This window comes from Pongo pygmaeus, chromosome 17 (assembly GCF_028885625.2).
Source record: "Pongo pygmaeus isolate AG05252 chromosome 17, NHGRI_mPonPyg2-v2.0_pri, whole genome shotgun sequence".
In the NCBI taxonomy this organism is placed as follows: domain Eukaryota; kingdom Metazoa; phylum Chordata; class Mammalia; order Primates; family Hominidae; genus Pongo; species Pongo pygmaeus.
In genome coordinates, this window is record NC_072390.2 from 40,523,388 (window position 1) to 40,546,662 (window position 23,275).

Genomic DNA, 23,275 nt, shown 5'->3' on the forward strand with positions numbered 1-23,275 from the left:
GTGACAGGGCCCTCAGCCCAGATCTATTAAGTTACTGGAAGTTTTTTAAAGCTTTCCACATAATTCTAATGTGTAGCCAAGGCTGAGAAACACTAAATTATATGATTATCTAGGTTCTTTCTAGCTTAAAAATGTTTGATTATACAGAAATATTTTCAGACTGTGTGCCTTAAAATGAACTATCACAATAGAAAGAATTATTTTCTCCCCAAGTTTTTCTCAAAGAAACATTAATGAATAAAAACTTTTCTTGACTGAAATTGTTCTCTCATAATTCTTTTCTAAACAAATGGTGCCTACCACTTTGTATATGCTAATACTAGCAGATGATAAAAAATAAATTAACAATAACTAATATGAAATTAAAACGTAGAAATGCCATTTCTTCAAAGTATGTTTGAGAAGGAAAAATCTGCATACACAAAAAAATAGTCACACTTTCTACTGGTAAAATTGTTCCTAGGTGGGGGGAGGGGATGAGGATTGAAAAATGACCTATTCGGTACAGTGTTCCTTACTGGGGGGTAATGGGTACACTAAAAGCTCAGACTTCACCACTACACAAGAAATCCACATAACAAAACTGCACTTGTACCCACAAACCTATAAAAATAAATTAAAAATGGTTCCTAATTATGAAAATAATTACGTCAATAGTTTGTTGTTTCAGAAAGTAAACACCAACTCTGAGAACCAACATTTAAATGATGCCTGCAAGGTTTACCAAGATAGATAGGGCCCTATCTATCTACACTAAATGGTGCCAGAGTAGTACACATTTTGAATTGTCAGCTTTTTATAAATTTTGTCTATTTCTATGCCATCTTGGCTGTCAAGTAACACTGCATGTATATATGTCTGCTTATAGAACAACTTCTCCCATTTTTGCTATTTGCTGTCTCCTGGCTTAAAATTAAGAAAACAAGTCTGTTAAAATATGTGTAAGGTGAAGAGTAAGTTCCATTATAAAGTTATAATGCTTTGGCATTAAGAAAAAAGACACAAGGCTGAAACTAAGAAGTAAAGTGCCTAAGTGTTAGTGCACTGGCATTAGAAGTTATTTTTCTCCTTTTATTCTCAGTGTTTAGATTCTTGACTTTTAGATTCTAGCTAGTGCTTGATCTTGGCCAGTTCCAAACACATGAAATAGAACTATAAATAAATAATTCTTCTCTTTAGATGACATGGGAAAAAACTGAAAGTTAAACTTACATATACTTATGAACACATTTCTAATTCCCATCCCATTCAACTGAAATGAAGTGAAAAACCCCATTCTAGAAAACTTAAGTAAAATCATCCTAAAACATAATAGTTCTTTTTCAGACTCAAGTATCTCAAACTATAGTTAGTAACGCCCTCTCAGCAAAGAGCAGAAAATATTTTTAAAATGCCAGAGCAGATCTAAAAAAGAACTTATACAAATTCTAGAAATAGAAAAATATATATTAGGAACTCAAGGGATACGTATAACAGATTAGGCCCAGTGAAAAATTAACTGGAAAACTGGTCAGAAAAAAATATACCTAGAATGATAAATGGTTGGAAAACTCTGAAGGGATTAAGAAACATAAAGATACAGTTACAAGGTCTAGTCTAAGTTTAACTGGAGTCTTATGGAAGAATTATTTGCTTGAAGACATAATGACTGAAAACTCCCAAAACTGATGAAAGACATGAACCTACAGATGTCAGAAATCCCAACAGGCACCAAGCAGGATAATTAGAAAGAAATCTTCCAATATCTAACTACAGTGTGAGAAAAAAAATTTAATTAAGAAAAAAGAAATCCACACCTAAACATACTAAAACCACTAAAAATCCTAGACAAAGCAAAACTCTTAAATGCAGTCAAATAAGCAGATTATGTTCAAAATACCAACAATTACATTGATATCTGAATTTTCAATAGATACAAGACAGAAAACAATGCAAGGATAAATGTAATGTGCTAATAGTAAACAACTAACCTAGTATCTGTCCTTGGAAAATGTCTTCTAAGAATCATGGTGAGCCAGGTGTGATGGCACATGCCTACAATCCCAGAACTTTGGGAGGCCAAGGCAGGAGAATCACTCGAGGTCAGGAGTTTAAGACTAGCCCGGGCAATATAGTAAGATCCCATTTCTCTAAAAAATACAAAAATCAGCCAGATATGATGGTGTATGCCTGTGGTCCTAGCTTCTCAGGAGGCTATGGCAGGAAGATTTCTTGAGCCCAGAAGTTCGAAGCTGCAGTGAGCTATGATCATATCACTATGCTCCGGCCTGGGTGACAGAGTGAAACACTGTCTCCAGAGGAAAAAAAAAAAAAGAATGATGGTGAAATAAAGGCATTTTCAGACCCAGACCAAAACAAAACAAAAATACTGAAGGTATGTCTCACCAGCAAAGCAGTGCTAAAGGAAATACTACGGAATGTTCTTTAGGAGGTGAAAAAAAAAGTGATCTAAGCTAGAAGGTCATAAATGAAAGGAGGAACAGAAACCATCAGAAATGGTAAGTAACTATGTGGATGAATCTAATGAATACTGACTTCAAAAAAAAGACAGTAATAACAACCACTTGTGGGTAAACACGCAGAGACTTAAAATACATTACAACAACAACGAAAAGGTCATTGAGGGAAGGAACAGAAATGAAGTATTTTATGGTCCTTTGATTGGGATGTATATTATAATCTATATAGTAACCACTAAAAGAATAGTAAATATGTAATATGATTTCCCAACTAGAAAGAAAAAAAAGGAATAATAAAAGACAAATTAATTATTGGCCGGGCACAGTGGCTCACACCTGTAATCCCAGCACTTTGATTGCTAGACAGAGTTAAAAAAAAAAAAAACACTACAACCTACTCATAATATCGTATCTCTAACACAAGAAAACAGAAAGGAGGATAATACCACGCAAACACTAAAGAAAGCTTATTTAGCTATGCTAATATCACATAAAGTAGACTTTAAAAGCATTACTAAAGATAAGAAGGGATAATTCACAATGATGTTGCAGGTGGTGCGCAGCACTTCGGGAGGCCAAGGCAGACGGATCACGAGGTCAGGAGATCGAGACCATCCTGGCTGACAAGGTGAAACCCCTTCTCTATTAAAAATACAAAAAATTAGCCAGGTGTAGTGGCGGGCGCCTGTAGTCCCAGCTACTCGGGAGGCTGAGGCAGGAGAATGGTGTGAACCCAAGAGGCGGAGCTTGCAGTGAGCCGAGATCATGCCACTGCACTCCAGCCTGGGCAACAGAGCGAGACTCCGTCTCAAAAAAAAAAGAAAGAAAAGAAAAACTTAAAAGAGCTACAAGGAAAATCAGTCAATCCACAATTTGACTTGTACATTTTAAACATACATCTCTCAGTAATTGATAGAACAAACAAACAAAACATTGGAAAGACTAAAAAAACAACAATCATTAAGGCTACAGAGGATTCAAACAAGATTAACACACTTGACCTAACCTAATAGACATATATAGAACTCTGCACTCAGTGGCTAAACAATACATATTCTTTTTAAATACACATGAAACATTTGTAAAAACTGACCATATGCTGGACCTTAAAACAAATCTCAAGGAATTCCAAAGAACTCAAATCGTAAAATGTTATTTAACCACAATGCAATAAAGCCAGAAATCAAGAAAATAAAATATCCATGTTTGGAAATTAAGAAATGTATTTTTATCAACCAATGCATTAAAAAATAATTATGAAAATTAGAAAATATTTGGAATTAAATAAATATGAATATACTACATATCAGAACTATGATTAGAAGAAAACACGTCCATTTTAAATGCATTAGAAAGGTGAAAATTGATGAAAGAGGCATTCATCTAAAACTCAGAACAGAAAAAATATACCAAAAGAAAGTAAAAGGGAGAAAATCATAAAGATCAGAAATTAATCATAAACAAAAACATACATGAGGTGCCCAAGGGCAAAACTATTTCCATAATAACAAGATGATGTTTGCCTTTTATGCTAAGTGAACATTTATAATGATGGTACAAAAGCAATAGTGGATATAATTGCTGGAACCTCGTTATGAATCAAGGCAATGACATCAAACTATTATTAGTCAAGGTATTACTGGCTGCCACACACTTGCAGTTGAAGAAAGAAAAAAGATAGTTTCAGTTTAAAATGTGCTTGATGAAGCAGTAAAAATTATTTAGTAAATTCTCCATGTCTTGTAAATAAATATTCAGTCACAAAATGGGAAAATAATAAACATTATCTGTCACAAAGTAAAATAATCAAGAAAAAGCAGTTTGTGATTGAGTTGCCAGCTGAACTAGGCACCGTTTTCACTGAATACCATTTTTACTTGAAAGAACAATTGTTAACTATTTTTATCTAGGCGTGGGTATTTGGCAGACATTTTCTCAGAAACAAACATAGTGAGCAAGAAAATCAACTAATAACATTTGTTGCCAAGATCAGATTTGAATTTCCAAGCAAGAATTTGGAATGTGCAAACTTATCTACGACCTTGAGCTTGACAGCATCCCCATACTTAGGCACTTTTCTGATGAGTTAGAGGTGATTTTAACCAATGTAGTCTTTGGTATCACACAGAAAAATGTTAATGTTTGGAAGAACTGTTTAACTCAGTAAACTTATACTTTCCAAATCACCAAAGCATGATGTTATAAAATTGTACATGAGCAAAAATCTATTCAAAGTGTAATAAAGACCAATGGGCTTAAATGTGCCAGAGTAAGAAAAATGTAACGATACAATTTAAGATTCCACACTGCAACTAACCTTACAAAAAAAAAAAAAACACAACACTTACTGAGATCTGCTGTAATATCAAACAAGGTTATCCACAAAAATCTGAAAAGGCTATTAAAATATTCTTCCCCTTTCTAACTACATGTCTGTGTGAGACTATATTTTCTTCTGCTACAACCAAAACAAGATACAATAGACTGAATGCAGAAGTAGATGTGAAAATATAGTGTCTTCTATTAAGCCAGACATTTAACAGAAACTTGCAAAAACGTAACATGATGCCATTCATCTCACAAAGATAGTTATTTTTCCTTTAAAGAATGTTATTTATATTAACATGCAATAAGTTTATTATTTTTAACAAATTTTTTAGATTTGTTTTAATTTCACAACTGAGAAAAATTTATAATTTATATTAACAATATAACCTACATCAAGTTCTTTTAAGTCCTCAATAATTTTTAAGAATGTAACAGGGTTCTGAGACCAAAAGGTTTGAAAAATGCTGCAACAGAGCACAATCAAAACCAAAAGTTGATTCTTTGAAAAGACTTAAAAAGCCCATAAAAAACATCTGGCAAGAGTGATCAAAAATATTTTAAAGCAGAAGTCACAAATAATGACATTAAAAAGAAAATTATCACTACAGATAGTGTTGACATTAGGAAAATAAGATTATTTCAAGAGCTTTTACTTTATTTTCATGCTAATTAATGTTCAAATTTATTAAAATGCTAAAAACCACAACTTATCAAAACAGGCAATTTATAAAATATAGAAATTGTCCTATAACAATTAAATAAATAAGTAAATAAAAACTTCCTTGCAAAGAAAACTTCAGATTCAGATGGCTTTTCTAAAGAATTGTACCAATCATTTAACAAAGAAATAGAAATATTATATAAATTCTCTGGATAAGAAAAAGAAAATTCTCCAGCTCCTTTTATAAAGCTAGCATAACCTCAAAATAAAAACCAGATGAAGGCATTATAAGAAAAGAAAATTACAGGTCAATCACACTCACGAACAAAGACGCAAAAATCCTAAACAAAATTTTAACGAACTGAATATAGCAATTTCTTTAAAAACGCCATGACCAAGTGGGTCATCAACAAGTAGGTTAATTACAAGAATGCAAGATTGACTGAGCATTAAAAGTATATCAGTATATTTTACCACATTAACAGATTAAAGAAGAAAAAGTCTTATAATCATCTCATTCGATGCAATAAAAGTACTTGATAAAATTTAACATCCATTCAAGACATAAATTTTTACTTAGCACACCAGAAACAGAAAGGAGCTTCCTTAATCTGACAAAAGTTATCTACGAAACACCACAGCAAACATCATACTTAATGGTCAAACAGTGAAAGCTTTCCCTTTGAGATCAGGAACAAGACAAGGACGTCTTCTATCACCACTTCTATTCAGGAATGTAATGGAGGTCATAGACAGAGAAGCAAGGCAAGAAAAAGAAATAAAAGGTGTAAGGATTGACAAGAAAGAAACAAAACTGATTATTCACAAACGATATGATCATGAATACAGAAAACTGAAAGCATCTACAGAAAAACTTAGAAGAGTTGAACAACAATGTGAGATTCAAATTAATTGCATTTCCATGTAAACAGCAAACGCAGCTAGAAAATAAAACTTAGAAGACAAAGATTCGATTTAAAGTGGCCTCAAAAAATATAAAGTATTAAGTATCTAGCAATAAGCCCAATGAGAGATGTGCAAATCATCTACAGGGAAAAATCATAAAACTTCATTGACAGACATTAAAGAACTAAATACATGAAAATATATGCAATGCTCACGATTTGGAAGACTCAATTTTGTAAAGATATCAAGTCTTCCCAAATTGATTTACAGTCAAGGTAATCTGAATGAAAATCCCTACAGGATTACGTATATGTGTATATAACTTGACATACTGATGTTTAAGTGTATATGGATATGCAAAGAACCAACAGCCAAGATATTCTTGAAAAAAAAAAAGGAGTAAGATTAAGTATGACAAGAGAGTGGAATTCATAAAAACAGACCAAGGAAACGATATAAACAGATCAGACACAGACCCCCATATATATGGACACCTGATACAACATAGATTGCATGACAAAATATCTTGTTTTTCCAAGAAATAATGATGGGACAAAAAACTATCCAATGGAAACAAATGAAACTGAACCTATTCCTCACATTATTCACGAAAATAAGTTCTACCTAGCTGGTAGTCAAGTTGATGACAACTGCCACATGAAGAACTATTTCTACTTCAAAACTAAATATACTGATTAAAATATCCCCAGGGGGATGTATCTTAGGGACAAGCATCTTATTGTTAGTGGTAGTTTTGGTACCATTACATTGTTATATGTTTTATATAAAGTAGCATAAAGCAAATCACAAAAACAAAGAAGCTATGAAATACTTGAGTCACGTCAGAGGGACACAGGAGCCAAATGAAGAGGCTTCCATTGATCAGAGAAACAAAATTTCAGCATAACAAAGAATGACTGCAAGGGATTTAAACATTAAACATCCAAAAATGTATTAAATTCAGATAATAAAAACAAAAATATTAAAATGGTAACCTACACAGGTTGCTAGAGACCAACTCATTCTGAAAATTGATAAAAGGACAGAATCAAGCATTTATCATGACTTTCCTATGGGGACTCTCTAGTTTCGGGATAACCAAATATTTAATGAAAGGAAGTTTATCTTTTTAAAATAATTACAGCTAATAAATGCAAGAGGGATTATAGAATTAGAAATTCACCATTCTGTGATCCCAAAGTGAAATACAGGTTCTGGTCCACAAGCATCAATGACCATTAAAACCATTAAGTGATAGGTAGACAGGGAACTTTATAATGGACTGATCAGGCTGGTATCAAGTATACCCATTGATCAATCTTAACATTACTAAAAATGGAACAACCAAACATATTCTTCCTGATCTGATATTATGGGAAATACAAAGCACCACCAACAAAATACTCTTATCAAAAATCTAAACCTCACTAATTAAGTCTCTCTAATTACCAGTTTACATGAAATAAGAGAAACAAAGGAACACATTAAAGGACCATGAGAATACAATTAGCCAAATCCAGAATGTTAAAAATTCTACACAACATATGACCCAGTTCCTTTAACAAATAAATGAAGATTTAAAAAGATAAAATGATACAGATTAAAAGAGACTAAGACACATATCAACCAATGCACTACATGTACCTTGTTTGGATTCTGAGGCAAACAACTATTAAAAAATTTAGAGTTTTTAATCGCTTCTCGGCCTTTTGGCTAAGATCAAGTGTAAAACATTTAGGTTTGTTTTAGATAACGGATAAAAATTGAAAATAGATTGAATATTATAAGACAGAGAGAAATTATGGTTAACTTAGTTGGGTATGAGAATAGTCCTGTCTGATAGAGATGCATATGGAAATATTGTATTTACTGGTCAAACTGTAAGATGTCTGGGACTCGCTGTGAAATACTTCAGATTAACAAATTACTTGTGCAATTAAAAATTAAAATAGGTAGGTAGGTAAACAGGTAAATGAATATAACCTTCTCAGGGACAGAATCAATTTTAGGTGAATTCAAATTAAATATAAAAGCAAAACAAAGCTTTTAGATAACATAGAATACTTTCATGTTCTCAGAGTAAAGCAGGATTTACTAAACAAAACTTAAAAATCGTTCAACAAAAATGTGCCATACCATATGTAACTATAAAGATTGTCTACTTCACATGATTTTAAAGGTACTTACTGCTGGTAAAAGAGACTGCATATTTTGATTAGAATCTGCTATTGTAGCAAGGTATACCAAGTTTGTGTGCAACATCTGCTGATACCTATTAAAACAAAACAAATATCAGTATTAAAAAATAATTTTCTTCCTACCTAAGTACAAACAGCACCGTAATCATTTCTAAAGTTTCATTAAAAATTTGTTACCTGAACATCAATAGCACTTCAATTTTTCCTACACTGCAAAAGTTCCAAATAATAAATATTTAAATATAATGAGCTCAGAGATCTTACCATGTATGCTAGTGTTATAATTTTTTATATGCATATATATTTCAATCCACAAACCAATACTACGAGGCAGGAGCTCTTTTCTCCATTTTACAGATGAGAAACTAATGTTTAGAGAGGTTGATAACTTGTACATGATTGCATAGCTAGCAGACGGAATAACTGACATATGTAATAGGCCCATACTAGTACACTGAGTTTTTTTAAAAAGAACTAAATAAAGGAATCCAGTGAAATGTGCTTATTCCAGCTGGGCACAGTGGCTCACACCTGTAATCCCAGCCCTTTAGGAGCCCGAGGTGGGCTGATCACTTGAGGTCAGGAGTTCAAGACCAGCCTGGCCAACACGGTGAAACCCCGTCTCTACTAAAAATACAAAAATTAGCTGAGCATGGTGGCACACGCCTGTAATTCCAGCTACTCAGGAGGCTGAGGCAGGAGAATTGCCTGCACCCAGGAGGCAGAGGTTGCAGTGAGCCGAGATCATGCCACTGCACTCCAGCCTGGGCAACAGAGTGAGACTCCATCTCAAAAAGAAAAAAAAGAAATATGCTTATCCCTTTCCTTTTGCCATTTTCATTTTGCTAAAAACCTCAAACCCAAGTACAGTCAATATGTTCTGCTAAAATGTAGGAAAGGGGGTGGGAACCACACCTTTTTTTCCTTTTCACTACTGTAGCAATGACCAACAATTTATGCCCACTGTGTTTATACTACCCATCTATCAGGACACAGCATATAGAGAAGGCAATGAATAGGCAATCTCCAACTACAGAAAAAAAAGAGATATGCTAAAACAAAAGATGGAGGAAATGTTATAACACCAACAACACTCAAGATTAACTTTAAGAAAATAAAGCAAATTCATTATCAGCACTATGTGGTTAAACATGCTTATTGTAATCTTACCTATGAATTAGTTTAGCTAAGCTTCTCTTCACAATTTTAACAAATTAACTGACAAAGCCATATTAAAATTAGCAGTGATCCAATCACTAGTGTTTTGTCTCAGTGCAGCCATACAAGCCCCATGAGTACAAACTTAAAACCTGCATCAAATTGCTAGGCTTTCTTAAAATTTCATTTACTAAAAATGCTAAATACAAATTAAAATAATAAAAATAAGTTTATTCAGCTAAAGTGCTCTAATTCAGATTCCAAATTAATTCATTTTCTAAAACAGACACCATAAAAGGAATCCAAGTTTCTCTTTTGTTCGTTTTTGGTTTTGTCTGTTTTTTTGTTTTTGGTTTTTTTTTTTATTATTATTATACTTTAAGTTTTAGGAGACAAGGTCTCACTCTGTCACCCAGGCTGGAGCATGCAGTGGCGTAATCATGGCTCACTGCAGCCTTGACCTCCTGGGCTCAAGCAATCCTCCCACCTCAGCCTCCCAAGTAGCCGGGCCCACAGGCACATGCCACCACACAGTGCTAAATTTTGTATTTTTAATAGACAGGGTTTCACCATGTTGCCCAGGCTGCTCTCAAACTCCTGAGCTCAAGCAATCAGCCAGCCTCAGACTCTCAAAGTGCTGGGATTACAGGCGTGAGCCACTGCACCCAGCCAAATCCTAGCATATTCTTTGCTACTTTTTTTCCTGTTACAAACAACAGGTTTCACAGCTTTTTTTTTTTTTTTTCATAAGAAAGGAAAAAACACTATTTCTTGCTGACCTTAAAATAACGCTTTCACAAACAAGGCCATGCTTTTAATGCTTTGCCTCACATGGACGCTATGTTGCCCAATCAGACATGATACATCTTTGATAGTGAACTTTACATTAAATGGACAAAGTAATAATTATATTGTACTGAATTATACATAATGGTTAATTGTGTTGTTGAAATTATTCAAGCAGCACTAACAGGGACCACTAGCTGGAACTATTTCATTATTCTGTAGAGATCTAGGAAGGAACTTAAAATATAGTGTTCCATATCTTGCCATTTTTTAAAAAACCAACCAGCCATTTTTAATTAGAACACATAACCTGTTTTAGTCTAGGCCTTCAAGTTTTCCTTTGCTTGAGTATTAGTATGGTTGCATGAGATGAGATTTGCTGAGGACCACTGACCAAACCATACTAACAGACATGGTTTATTCATGACCCTTTAAGAAAAAATTTTAGTATCATGCTGATTAGTACTTGACAAAGCCAGTGTGAAACTACTATTACATCTAATCTGCCACACTCTTAAGGTCTCTTATGTAAAATAATGGAGTTAAAGCAGGACACTGAAGTTGCCTACAGTTTTAAAATCTATAAACCCAGCATCTTTTATGAAGTAGTTTCATTTTAAGACATTTGCCCAACCTTCTCTCAACTGTCAAATCTTTTCAATTTTTAATTGTGAAATAATTTTAAACTTACAGAAAAGTTTCAATAGCAAAAAGTCTTGTATATTTTTTCTACCAGATTCTCTAATGATTAGCATTTTACCACATTTTTCCTATCATCTCTAAATACACACACCAACACACACACACATACATATACACTCACTTTTTTCCAAAACCATTTGTGAGTCAGTAATACATTACTTCTAATACTTCAGTACTGGCTTTCCCAAACAAGGCTTTTCCCAAAACAAGGCTATTCCCTTATATAACAGGACAACCATCATGCGGAAATTAACATTGATATATCATTACTATTTAATCCACAGAACTCATTCAAATTTCTCCAATTGCCCTAATACCTCCAAGTCATTTTCCCTCTTATAAGCAGGTAGGTAAAAATGAAAAATTTTAATTGGCCTTTTCTAACTTCAGTATGTTTATTTTCTGTAAAATTGCATTATTTTATAGCATTCATCAAATAAGCATATTCTTTTCTTTTCTTTTGAGACAGAATCTCACTGTCAGCTAGGCTGGAGTGCAGTGGCGCGATCTCGGCTCACTTGTAATCTCCACCTCCCAGGTTCAAGTGATTCTCCTGCCTCAGCCTCCCAAGCAGTTGGGATTACAGGTATCCACCACCACGTCCAGCCAATTTTTGTACTTTTAGTAGAGACGGGGTTTCACCATGTTGGCCAGGCTGGTCTTGAACTCCTGATCTCAGGTGATCTGCCCGCCTCGGCCTCTCAAAGTGCTGGGATTACAGGCGTGAGTCACCACACTCAGCCCAATTAAACATATTCTAAGATGATTCAAGGTTTAAAGATGAACATTAACAAAAAAGTAGTAAATACTCATTTTATAACTTTGTATATAGGTCACCTAAAAAGCAATCAGCAAATACTCTAGGAGAATCTGGACTCAGCTGACAATACTGAAATGATAATAAAAATGATATTAAATATATTTTCCTCAGAAACTTTGAACATTTTTATTCTATATATAGTTACGTTTCTCACTGAAACAGTTTACTTTCTTAATGTTTTATTCCTAAAACAGTATATGTTGGGCCGGGCACAGTGGCTCACACCTGTAATCCCAGCACTTTGGGAGGCTGAGGCAGGAGGATCGCTTAAGCCCAGGAGTTCAAGACAAGCCTGGGCAACAAAGTGAGACCCTATCTCTACAAAAAAGTGAAAAATTAGCTGGGCATGGTGGCACGCACCTGTAGTCCCAGCTACTTAGGAGGCTAAGGTGGGAGGATCACTTGAGAACAGGAGGTTGAGGCTGCAGTGAGCCATTATCATACCACTTGCACTCCAGCCTGGGCAAAGGAGTGAGATTATGTCTTGAAAAACAAATTAAAAAAAAGAGTATATGTTGATATGAAGAAAAAAAGGAGTATATAAGTTAAGGGCTGTTATAAAATATATTTAGTATTTTATTTTTGATGATGGTACTGTCTTGGTAAATATGACAAATATTCTCAAATACCCATGATTATTAACCTATTAAAAGAGACAGTTCACCTCCCACAGAGGCCACTAAGAGTAACTCATCAATTACTTTGAATAAAATGGACACTATATTTGTTGACGTAATTACAAAATTAAGCTGGAAGTAATTTCATTTTATAAAATAAACCTTACCTAGAGGCTATATTTATTAGACAATGGGAATACACTTTATAGAATAAAAGTTATCTTCCAAACTACAGATTTAAACAACTCTTTTAAATTATGATGAATGATCGACACTAATTTTTTTTGCTGTTTGAGATTTATGCAACTCTGGAATAGGCTGGACTCACCCTAAAATGCAAAAAATAAGAATTGATTTAAGCAAACGTAGGTTGATTTAGAAAATGCTCAAATTACACACCACAGTGAATCAGTAACACATTCTCACATGTGTTACCAGAATTTAAAGGAAGAGGGTCCAGGCATATGGGCTCCACAAGTGATTCAGCCCACTGACTCACGAGTGTAATATTTGAATTTGTGTGTGTCTGCAGATAGTGTTGATAAAGCAACATACACAAAGGTACTACCACTGAAAAGTCTTTGGGTAGTAAGAATATGGTATTCATTCTCTTATTTTTACATAGTTTTGTTTTCTAATTTGCACATACTGCTTTCATAAAATACATAGTTATTTTTAATTTAAAAAGAAAACAGTTTCAGGCAAAGTTATCGCATCTTAAGGAGTTGTTAAATTAAAATTGGAGTATCAATTCCAAGATGGCTGTCATGTATTAACGTTTCTCTTTATTTTCCTTTTGCTTCTCCTACAATGAGAAACAAGAACACCCGTTAAAGTCGAGAGGAGGAGTTGTTTTTCTCTTTATTCACAAACCAATACTGACAACTTGAGAAAGAAAGAATATCTGAAGAACAAAAGAATGAAATTAAATCCACCAAAAAGGGCAGAATTTAAGATTCTCCCTAAGTCAATTTAAGCCCTATTTGCTTAAATTGTTCACCAAGTATATGTGAGAAAATGAGGTCTAATCCAATATGTAGAGAATGAGGGAAATGACCATATATATATACTTGAAAAAGTTGAAAATTTTGCTGACTCAGTTGGTTCTAGACCTAAACATACACTATCCGTGACATATACTACCCTTGGCTCTACGTGGAGTTCTTAAAAACCAAAGGTAAAAATAATTTCAGTTATTCATCACTTAACAATGGGGATACATTCTGAGAAATGTGTTGTTAGGTGATTTCATAGTTGTTGTGCAAACGTCATCAAGAGTACTTACACAAACCTAGATGGTATAGCTTACTACATAGGCTATATAGTATAGCTTATTGCTCCTAGGCTACAAACCTGAAAAGCCTTTTACTGTACTGAATACTGTTGGCTGTACTGTACTGAATGGTATTCGTTTATCTACAATTATCCAAATAGAAAAGGTGCAGTAGGAAGATGGTATTATAATCTTATGGGTATTATAGTAGAAATACGGTATTATAATCTTTCGGTCTATTGTTGACCAAAAGAGCATTAGGTAGCACATGATTGTATTCTAATGAGTGCCTCTAAGCTTTAACATTCCATGGCTGACTTGAGGAATTGATCTCCTTACTATCCACAGTTAAACCAAAGAAGTAGATCAGCTATTTAATTTTTTAAAGAACATTCTCAAAATATATGGACAAGATTCATCTAAGCAATAATATATGTAATGGAAACAATCGTATAAAATGCAAAACATACAAAAGATTGAACAGTAAGATAACCTAGCACTCAGATCTTAGTTTCTAAACATCATTCTCCAAAAAAAGAACCAGGGCTTGGAGAAACGGGTGACTACCAACCTGCAAAGGAAAAAAAAACAGGATGAGCCTAGAACATTTTGTGGTATAAGAAAATAAGAAAATGCTCAAAAAATAATGAAGACATATCAAAAAGCCAGCCTGAGGGGCTCCCACTGGCCAGATCTGGAAGAATTAAAGAAAATAAATAATAAAGTAAGAGACTATAACCTAGAGAATACAGTAATAATGTTTTAAGTCCATTTAGAGATAAATAAGTGAATGAAAGAATGAAGGAATAGGAGAAGAACAAATTTCTTCCTCACAGTAGGACTTAAGTAAAAGTAAAAGGAATGATAGATTTAGTCATCATTTGGTAACCACTTAAAGTGATAACTATTTTAGGCAAAAATCATTGGCTTTTTAGTGGATGCTAAAATTAGTGTGTTGAAGTTATGATGAGAAACAATGTAAATGTGCCTCAAGGTATTAGATACATATGAATTACAAGAAATAACAACTTTATGGTGAACAAACCATAAAGTTATGATACCACCTTAGTTCAGATACCACCTTAACTAAGTCATCAAAGTTATCACCAATATTGGGACAAACTACTAACATATGGCTACTGAGGATGCACTGTGAAGGACACAATATCATGTCAGTGGTACTCCTGCTAAAAGTGTATAGTGTGAATTTAATCATGGGAAACACCAGTCAAATCCTAAATGAGGGACATTCCACAAAACTACTGGTCTATACTATTCAATAATGTCAAAATCATGGAATATTTTTAAAAGACCCCCCAGATTAAAGTATACTTAAGAGACAAGACAAATACAACACCAGATCCTGCACTGGACCCTGCACCAGAAAATAAGCACTAATAGGACAACTGGCAAAATTCAAAAAAGCCCTAAATATTAGATAATAGTATTGCAGTCTTGATTTTAACAATTATACTCTGGTAATTTAAGAATATGTGCTTGTTTTTAGGAAATACACACTGAGGTTATTAAAAGTAAGAGGGATTCATATCTGCAATTACTCTCAAATGTTTCTGAAAAACAATATGGGGGAGAAATGAATAAAAAAGCAAGTGGGCTATGTTATCGTTTGAAAAACTTCAGTGCAGCGCATACAGGAATTCTTTGTACTATCTTTGAAACATTTTTGTAAGTGTGAAATTATTTCAAAACAAAAAGGCTTTTTGTTTTTTCTTGTTGTTGGTGTTAAGCAGAAACAGATATCACTGTTGCCCAGGCTGTTCTCAAACTCATGTCGTCAAAGCAATCCTCCCACCTCAGCCTCCCAAAGTGCTGGGATTTCAGGCATGAACCATCGTGCCTGGCCAAAACAAAAAGTTCTTTAAAACACCACTTTTCAGCAACTGGATGTGCAAAAATATTTTAAAGATGTCAAATATCCACTGCTCACAGTGGTAGCTGAAAGCTAGGACTCTAAAAACCTGGCTGGGAGAAAGCAAACCAATACAATCTTTTTGCTGGCTAATTTGGCAACTTAGTATGGTCTTCAACCCAGTAATTCCATTTCTAAAACTGAACCTACATAAATATTAAAAACAACAATATCTATAAACGTGTATGCATAAATATGAACGCATATATGTACATACACAGAAAAATGTTTGGAAGGATACATAGTAAAGCATTAGAAGCAGTTACCCCTATGGAAGGGAAGGAGATAAGACAGTGGCATGTAAAAGGTGACCTTATCTCCACAAACTTATACTTTATAATTTTTTTTTTTTTACAATAACCATATCTGACTTTTTACATTTAAAAATACTTTTAAACAAAGGGGAAAAAGTAATGGAAATTTGGAATTAAATAGAGGGTAAATCAAACGACAGCAAGAGACCAATACAATGTGAAAACCAAACAAAGCAAGGGCCAAGGTTGGTGGGAATTATCTGCCTGAGAATACACCAGTGAGGTCTCTAGGAAAGACAGATGCGTCCCAAAACAAGGGTGAGAATAAAATAGTCAGCCCTCAGTATCCACAGATTCCACATCCTTTAACCAACCATGCACTGAAAATATTCTGGGAAAAAAAAAAAAAAAATGGATGGTTGTTACTGAACATGCAGGCTTTTCTCTTATTATTCCCTAAACAATATAGTATAACAAGTATTTAGAGTATTTACATTGTATTAGGTATTATGAGCAATCTAGAGATTATTTAAAGTTTACAGGAGGACGTGAGTAGGTGATATGCAAATCCTACACCATTTTATATCAGCGACACGGGCATCTGGGACTTTGGTATCCATGGGGAGTTCTGGAATCGATTCACCATGGATACCAAGGGTCAACTGTATTTTACAGCTGTGTTGACCAATATAGCAGCCACTACACACAGTAAAATATGGCTAATCCAAAATGAGATGTGTTATTGAAGCAAGATACACAATAGGTTTTCAAGATGTAGAACAACAAAGAAAAGAATGCAATATATCTCAATATATTTATGTTAATTGTATATTGAAATGATACTATTTTGGAAATAATAGGTTAAATGTATTATTAATACTAATGTCATCTGCTTTTTACTCGTTTACTGTGTCTAGTAGAAAATTTAAAATCACACATGTGGCCTGCATTTATATTTCTAATGGACAGTGCTGTTCTATTCTAAATATTTTTGATAATATATTCAACTTATTCTACCACATCAGATTCTATTAGGGCATATTATTTACTTCAGATACGTCACTTCAAAGTAAGAAAGTTTGGCCCTTATGAATGACAATCAATTCTCTATTTATTAGATATAAGCTTTGTTTTCTCCACTACATACATGGATGCAACTCAATACCCTATATAAATGAAGATCTAACTTTTCCACAGATCAGACTATACATATATTTAAGTCATTATTGTATAATGTGCAGGGTAAGAAGTATAAGAAACGAAGTGATACCCAATCTCCTCCCAAAGTTTTCTTTTATAAATTAACAAGTCATAGAAAAGCTTGTACACAAATGTTCATAGCAGTATTATTCAAAATTAGTCAAAAGTACAAACAACACAAATGGCCATCACCGATGGATAAATGTGGTACAGCTGCATAATGGAAAAAAATACTTGCCAGTAAAAAGGAATGAGGTACTGAAACATGGTTCAACATGGATGAACCTCGGAAGTATTACACTAAGTGAAAAATGTGAGTCAAAACTGACCACATAGTATATCAATCCATTTATATGAAATGTCACAACAGGCAAATTCACACAGAGAGTAGATTAGTGGTTGTCACGGGGTGAGGGGTGGGGGATAGTGACTGCCAAAGGATACCCAGTTTCTTTTGGGGATGTTAAAAATGCTGTAAAACTGACTAATACCAGCACAACTCTATGAATATACTAAAAAACGTTGAATTATACACATTAAAATAGGTGAATTGTATGGTATGTAAATTATATCTCAATAAAGCTGTTAGTAAAAAGTAAAAAATTAACCAATACAAAAAACTGAATTAAAAAAAAAAGTTTCTTATCAATCTTACTGAGAACACTCTGAGGTCTTTCCTTTATTCTGAGAGTCCATTATACACTGAATAAGATGGTTATTGTCATCCAACATCTGAAACAGAATTAGAAAAGGTTTAGCATAAAACTAGTGCATTAAGTAAAATAAAAACTAGAAAATTCAGAAAGGGAGGGCATTAGTAAATACTACTTGTACAAGAACTCTAAAGCTTATCCCTTAACAAAATACTGTCCCCCCTCAAACAATCATTACTATCATAAATCATTAAGCAAACATGGAAACATAAAAAAAACAAAATTTCCTTAAAATGACTTTCTGTTAATGTTGCTATCCGCTGTTACAAAGTATTTTAAAATTCATTTTAATAACAAATATAATTTAAAGCAAGATTAGTGTATCAGCAGCTCTCTTGCATAAAATTTCATCACGTACTGTTTCAATCTCTTGTAAAAATATGCCATGCACAGTTCATATGGACAATCTTTTCAATAACTGAGTTTTTTCCCTTCAGATTTCTAAAAATGTTTCATCTATACAGAAATTGAATCCCCTTGTGTCTTTTTAATATATATGACAGCTCACCACAAAAAAATCTTACTTTTACACCTTTGGAATGATATCGTGTTTAATCAATAATGTTTTAATATTCCAATTATTCTCCCTCTGGATAAACAAGCCCAGAAGGGAAAATCTGAATTCTTTTATATCAACATTTAATTACCTCTGCTATCTGTAATAGAAGCTTTAGCCAATTAAGACTAAAAGTTAAGAGTCCGAGTTGGCTTTTCATCATTCTAATGCTTTGGAGCAGTAAAGAAAAAATTCTGTCCTTCTCCAGAATGAAATAAATACATGAAAACTTCAGCCCAGGAGTCTTGATGAGGTAGCTGGTTAGTTTCCAAGTTTTATAACAGAATGGTTTTGTGACTCTCCAATTATGAGATAATAATTAAACATAATAATTTCTATGCATGTATATTTGTTACAGACTTTATGAGTTTACTTCATAATTATGCTGTCTCAAAAGTTTTAAGAGGAAAAACATACCGATTTATCATTCTATCATCTTTTAACATTCAAAGCAATCTTGGCTTTGAGGGTTAAATAATTCATCTAAGTAAAGTGGAGCTGAAGAAAGAGTACTGATTGTAGCAATTAAAAGGCCAGTTAGTTTCAGTGCCAGTTTTGCCATTCTGGGCAAGTCACTTAAGTTTTCACGGGCTGATTCAGCTGTAAGATCAAGGGACTCAGGAGATGCTCCTCCAGAACCTGCCCCACCCTACCAGGATTCAAAAGTATTCAAAAGTATTAGCACAATACCATAATCACGCGACCTAAATAAAAGGAACATCCATTTAACATTAACTGTCACTTTTTTCTGCACGTGAATCATAATCTTCACTTACTGGGGGAAAAAAAACCACTAACATGATCTGTTAATAAATGCAGTTATTTCTTAAATAGAATCATTGGATGACCAAAAAAAGTCCTTAAAACGCACGAATCCAGTCCTCAACCTAACGATTTCGCAGCTTATTATCTCCAGTATATTCCTCAAACTATTGAACTTCACCATTAAAATATCTGTCTCACATCTAATATCAATCTCTCCCATTGTAGAATAAGGCAATTAATTTGGAACCCATTTTTCTGTTCAGTTGAGAATGGAAAATAATTGATCAGCATCCTCCGAATTAATCATTATCCATGATAAATATCTTCAAACTTATGTAACAGAAACTACAGAAAAAAAGAAAAACTCTGGACTTTCCCTGTGTACAAAAATAAAAAAGGTGAGTCCTCCAGAAACGCAGTTTTGCGTGAGTGTGTACTTGGAGCTGTTTGCCAGGCTGCAGACTTAACTCAGAGCACTATATGAAAGCACTGCATTTCCAGGCACTGCCAAGCCCGTTTGTTCATAAAATAAAGCAACAGTTGGGCAAATGTCAAAAGCCACACTACGATGAACCTGACAGTAAACAGAAACCGATTAGCATAATCAACGTGGTCTGAGTGGTACTAAAACTTGACCTTTTTTTCTATTTTGATCTTTGCTACACAGCATAAAACAAAACAAAAATATTTAAAGTAAACTGCTAAATACAGCAGCAACTTTAGAAAGTCTAGGACAGTAAAATTTAGAATGCTGCCTTGCTTGTAGGCAACAAGGGGTAGAGGACAATAAAGAACCTTTGTGTTCCGACTGGCAGTAACACAGCAGCGACTGCAGCAGCTCTATCCTTTAAAAAGGAGGCAGCTCCCTGTGTCTTTATCACGACTTATATTAACTGGTCACGACAGTCTCCACCATTAGATTGTAAGCTCCAGGAAGGCAGGGACCATGACTCACCACAGTAGCCTCAGCGCCTAAAATAGGCGCTCGATAAATATTTGCTGCAGAATAAATGAATAGGCGGCGATGCAGAAGGGAAGAAGAGGCTCTGGGGATAACCCCAGAGTCCATGGGGACCTTCCCTGCCCGCTCCTCAAACTCTACTAAGGTTCCCTCCAGCGTTCCCCAAGCCCTCGTGAGTGCTCCCAAACTCGGCTGAGTTTGCAGGGCGGCGACCAGCGATCCGACTTCCCCTCCGCCTGCCGAGACCCGCGGTGGGGTCCGCACGAAGCAGCCGGGGCGCGCGGGGCGGGGCGACGCCAAAGTAACTCCGGGGCAACGCGCGGGGCCGCCGGTCCGACACACGCCCTTCCCTGCGCGGCCGCCGCCGGGCGCACGCGCCCCGCAGCCCGAACACCGCCCCATCCCTAGAGAAATCAGGCGGCGGCTGTTTGGGCTTTTGTGTCTGTAGAAAAGCGCGCAAATACGCGAAAGACTTCGAGAAAAACCGGTTCACCCTCTTCCGCCACCCACTCAGGCACAGCCGGCACTCCGGGTTCCCACACACGGCTGATTCCCAGCAGGCCCGCCTCCGCCTCGGCCCCTGGCCCGGCCCAGTCGACTCTGGGCCCGGCCCTTCCTCCGCGTCTCTCTCTCCCAGAGGCGGGAAGGGCCTGGCATCCCCAACCCCGCGCGGTTTCACCTTCTGAATCGCAGCGGGAGTGATCTCCCCCTTGCCTCGCTGCCTCGGGGCTGCGAAAGCCACAGACATGTTGCCGCCGTCACCACTATCGTCAAGTCCCGAGCGCTCCGGGTGAACGGCAAACTGGGGAAGAGACGCCGGCCTCTCGGGCTGAACCACCTCGGGAATGCGGGGAGGGGGGATGCTCCGGGGCCAAGCGGACGGGCGGCGGGGCAAGCCTGAAGGAGGCACTCTGGCCCAGGGACGTCTCGCTTCTGCGCACTCTGGGGGACCCCCTAGCCCCGGCCGAACTTTCTTGACCGTCCTCGCATCCCCCGACCTCTCCTTATGGGCACCCCCTGGCCCTTTGCGCTAATGGTAGAGTCGCGCCCTAGTCCTCCCTCCGCTTCAGCGATTCAGGAAATGGTCCCGCCGCCGCGGGAGAGGCAGAGGCTGGGGCAGCCCCTGTCACAGGAAATGCGAGCAGCCCAAGCCGGCCCGCCCCCTTCGCGCCGTTGCAACTTGCCTCCCTCTCCGGCCCTCTGAAGCGTCTCCCCGACTGTGTTGCAGAGCGTGCCCTGGACCTAGTTCAGTTTTTCCAACTTCATCCTTACTTACGCCTCCTGGCAAGAAGTGGCCGCCCCGAGTTGTCCGGGCAGCCCGGAGAGGGGAGGAAGGTCAAGACTCGGCAGTTCGTGCAAATCCGTGGAGCATCTGCCGAGATAGGGCAGAGGTGGAAGGACAAGGTGAACGCGGATTCGCTGGTGTAAATGGCTCGTGGTTTAAATGGCTCGGCTACGCCCCAAATGCGCACCTCCGAGTCCACGGTCTCGCACGCACGCACAAAGTCGTGCCTAACAATTGGAAAGTAACCCTGGCCCGAAACCGGGACACCAAGGTTGTGTCCAGTGCTCAGGGGCAATCGGCCAGCTTGGCTGGAGCGGACAGAGAAGAGCTTGCCTCTTGGGACAAACCCTTAGCAGGAAAGTGGGTCGATTTCGTCTGACTTGGCTTTTTGGAATTAAGTTGTGAAACAGGGCATCCTCACTCTCTGTTTTTTAAGAGAGTACTTACTTAGTGCCTTGTAAATTAGGCCCAAGCTGCCAGGCTTTAAGTCAGTGTAAGGGAAAAAGGCAAAGTTTTCAAATTATGGAAGGAACACGGACAAATGTGGATTTTGTGTTGCCGTGGGGTTTTAAAGTATTCTGTAAATTTAGACTTCCATATAACACAAAGGGAAAGTTTATATAAAGTGTTACCCAACGTTAATGAATAATAAAAATAAATATTTCCATTTTTTATATAAATTGGAAAAATAAAGAAAAAATACATTATTTTAAAAATTTAATCACTTGAGGCCAGGAGTTTGAGACCAGCCTGGGCAACAAAGTGAGACCTCTGTCTCTACAAGAATTTTAAAAATTGGCTGGGTGTGGTGGTGTGTACCTGTAGTTCCAGCTACTAAGGAGGCTGAGGTGGAAGAATCACTTGAGCCCAGGGGGTGGAGACTGCAGTAAGCCATGACTGCCCCACCACACTCCACCCTGGGTGACACAGCAAGACCCTGTCTCAAAAAAAAAAAAAAAAGAAAAAGAAAAATTATGTATCAAATAAATGCTTTTCACAAAAATGTCAAGAGTTTCATTGATTAAATCTGGATACATTGTTTGTTAGGCTTTATACTGGAAACCTAGGGTACAATTGTGAATAAGCTGGACATGAAACCTCCTCTCAAGGAGCTTATACACTAATGGGACTAACAGACCAGAAACAAACAAATATGTATATATGCAAAGTCCCAAGAAAAACTAGCCAAAAAAAAAGGGGGGGAACTAACAGAATGACAGGGAAACCTGTATGAGTTAGTGTGAAAAGTCTTCCCGATTATATTTAAACTGCGACCTAAAGGATAAAGACTCAAGCTGTCATAAGAATAAAGGGAAGAAAGTTTATGCTCCTATTGACAGCAATTACTCTTAAAAATTTAATTGTTGTCTTTCACTATTCAAAGCCTCGAAGAAAACACTCTGGTATAGCTGGACTTAAGGTAATCACACCAAATTGGAAAAGTTCTGTCAAATTTGGAAACCAATACTTGTCTACCACTATCACTGCGCACTCAACACCTAGCATGCAGAGTCATGTCTCAATGCTTGACACAAAAGTACCTTAGTACTTAGTAGCTAAGAACAGTATTTCAATAGGAAACATGAATCGTAAATAGTCCTACTGCTCCAGTTCTGTGCATTTGGCAGATAGCACTGAAACTTCAAAGGGCAACATGAACCAATAGGAAAACTTGTCTAATTTCCATATCCCAGCAAAAAAAT

At 36.2% G+C, this 23,275-nt stretch overlaps 1 protein-coding gene across 7 annotated transcripts in view; it reads right to left on the reverse strand.

Annotated features, from left to right (window-relative positions):
- Nucleotides 1-21,749, reverse strand: part of SS18 (SS18 subunit of BAF chromatin remodeling complex) — a 75,061-nt gene extending 53,312 nt beyond the window's left edge. For 2 of the 7 annotated variants that reach the window (XM_054460522.2, XM_054460524.2), the window contains exons 1-3: nt 20,967-21,405; nt 17,948-18,024; nt 8,542-8,626 (exon numbers count right to left, since the gene is read on the reverse strand). In XM_054460522.2, coding sequence (XP_054316497.1) covers nt 8,542-8,626; nt 17,948-18,024; nt 20,967-21,035 — 231 coding nt within the window. In that variant the 5' untranslated portion in view covers nt 21,036-21,405. Of the gene's footprint in view, nt 1-8,541; nt 8,627-17,947; nt 18,025-20,281; nt 20,831-20,966; nt 21,406-21,471 lie in introns of those variants that run through there. The other 5 variants (XM_054460520.2, XM_054460519.2, XM_054460521.1 and 2 more) reach the window with 4 other exon arrangements.
- Between the last annotated feature and the right edge of the window lie 1,526 nt (nt 21,750-23,275).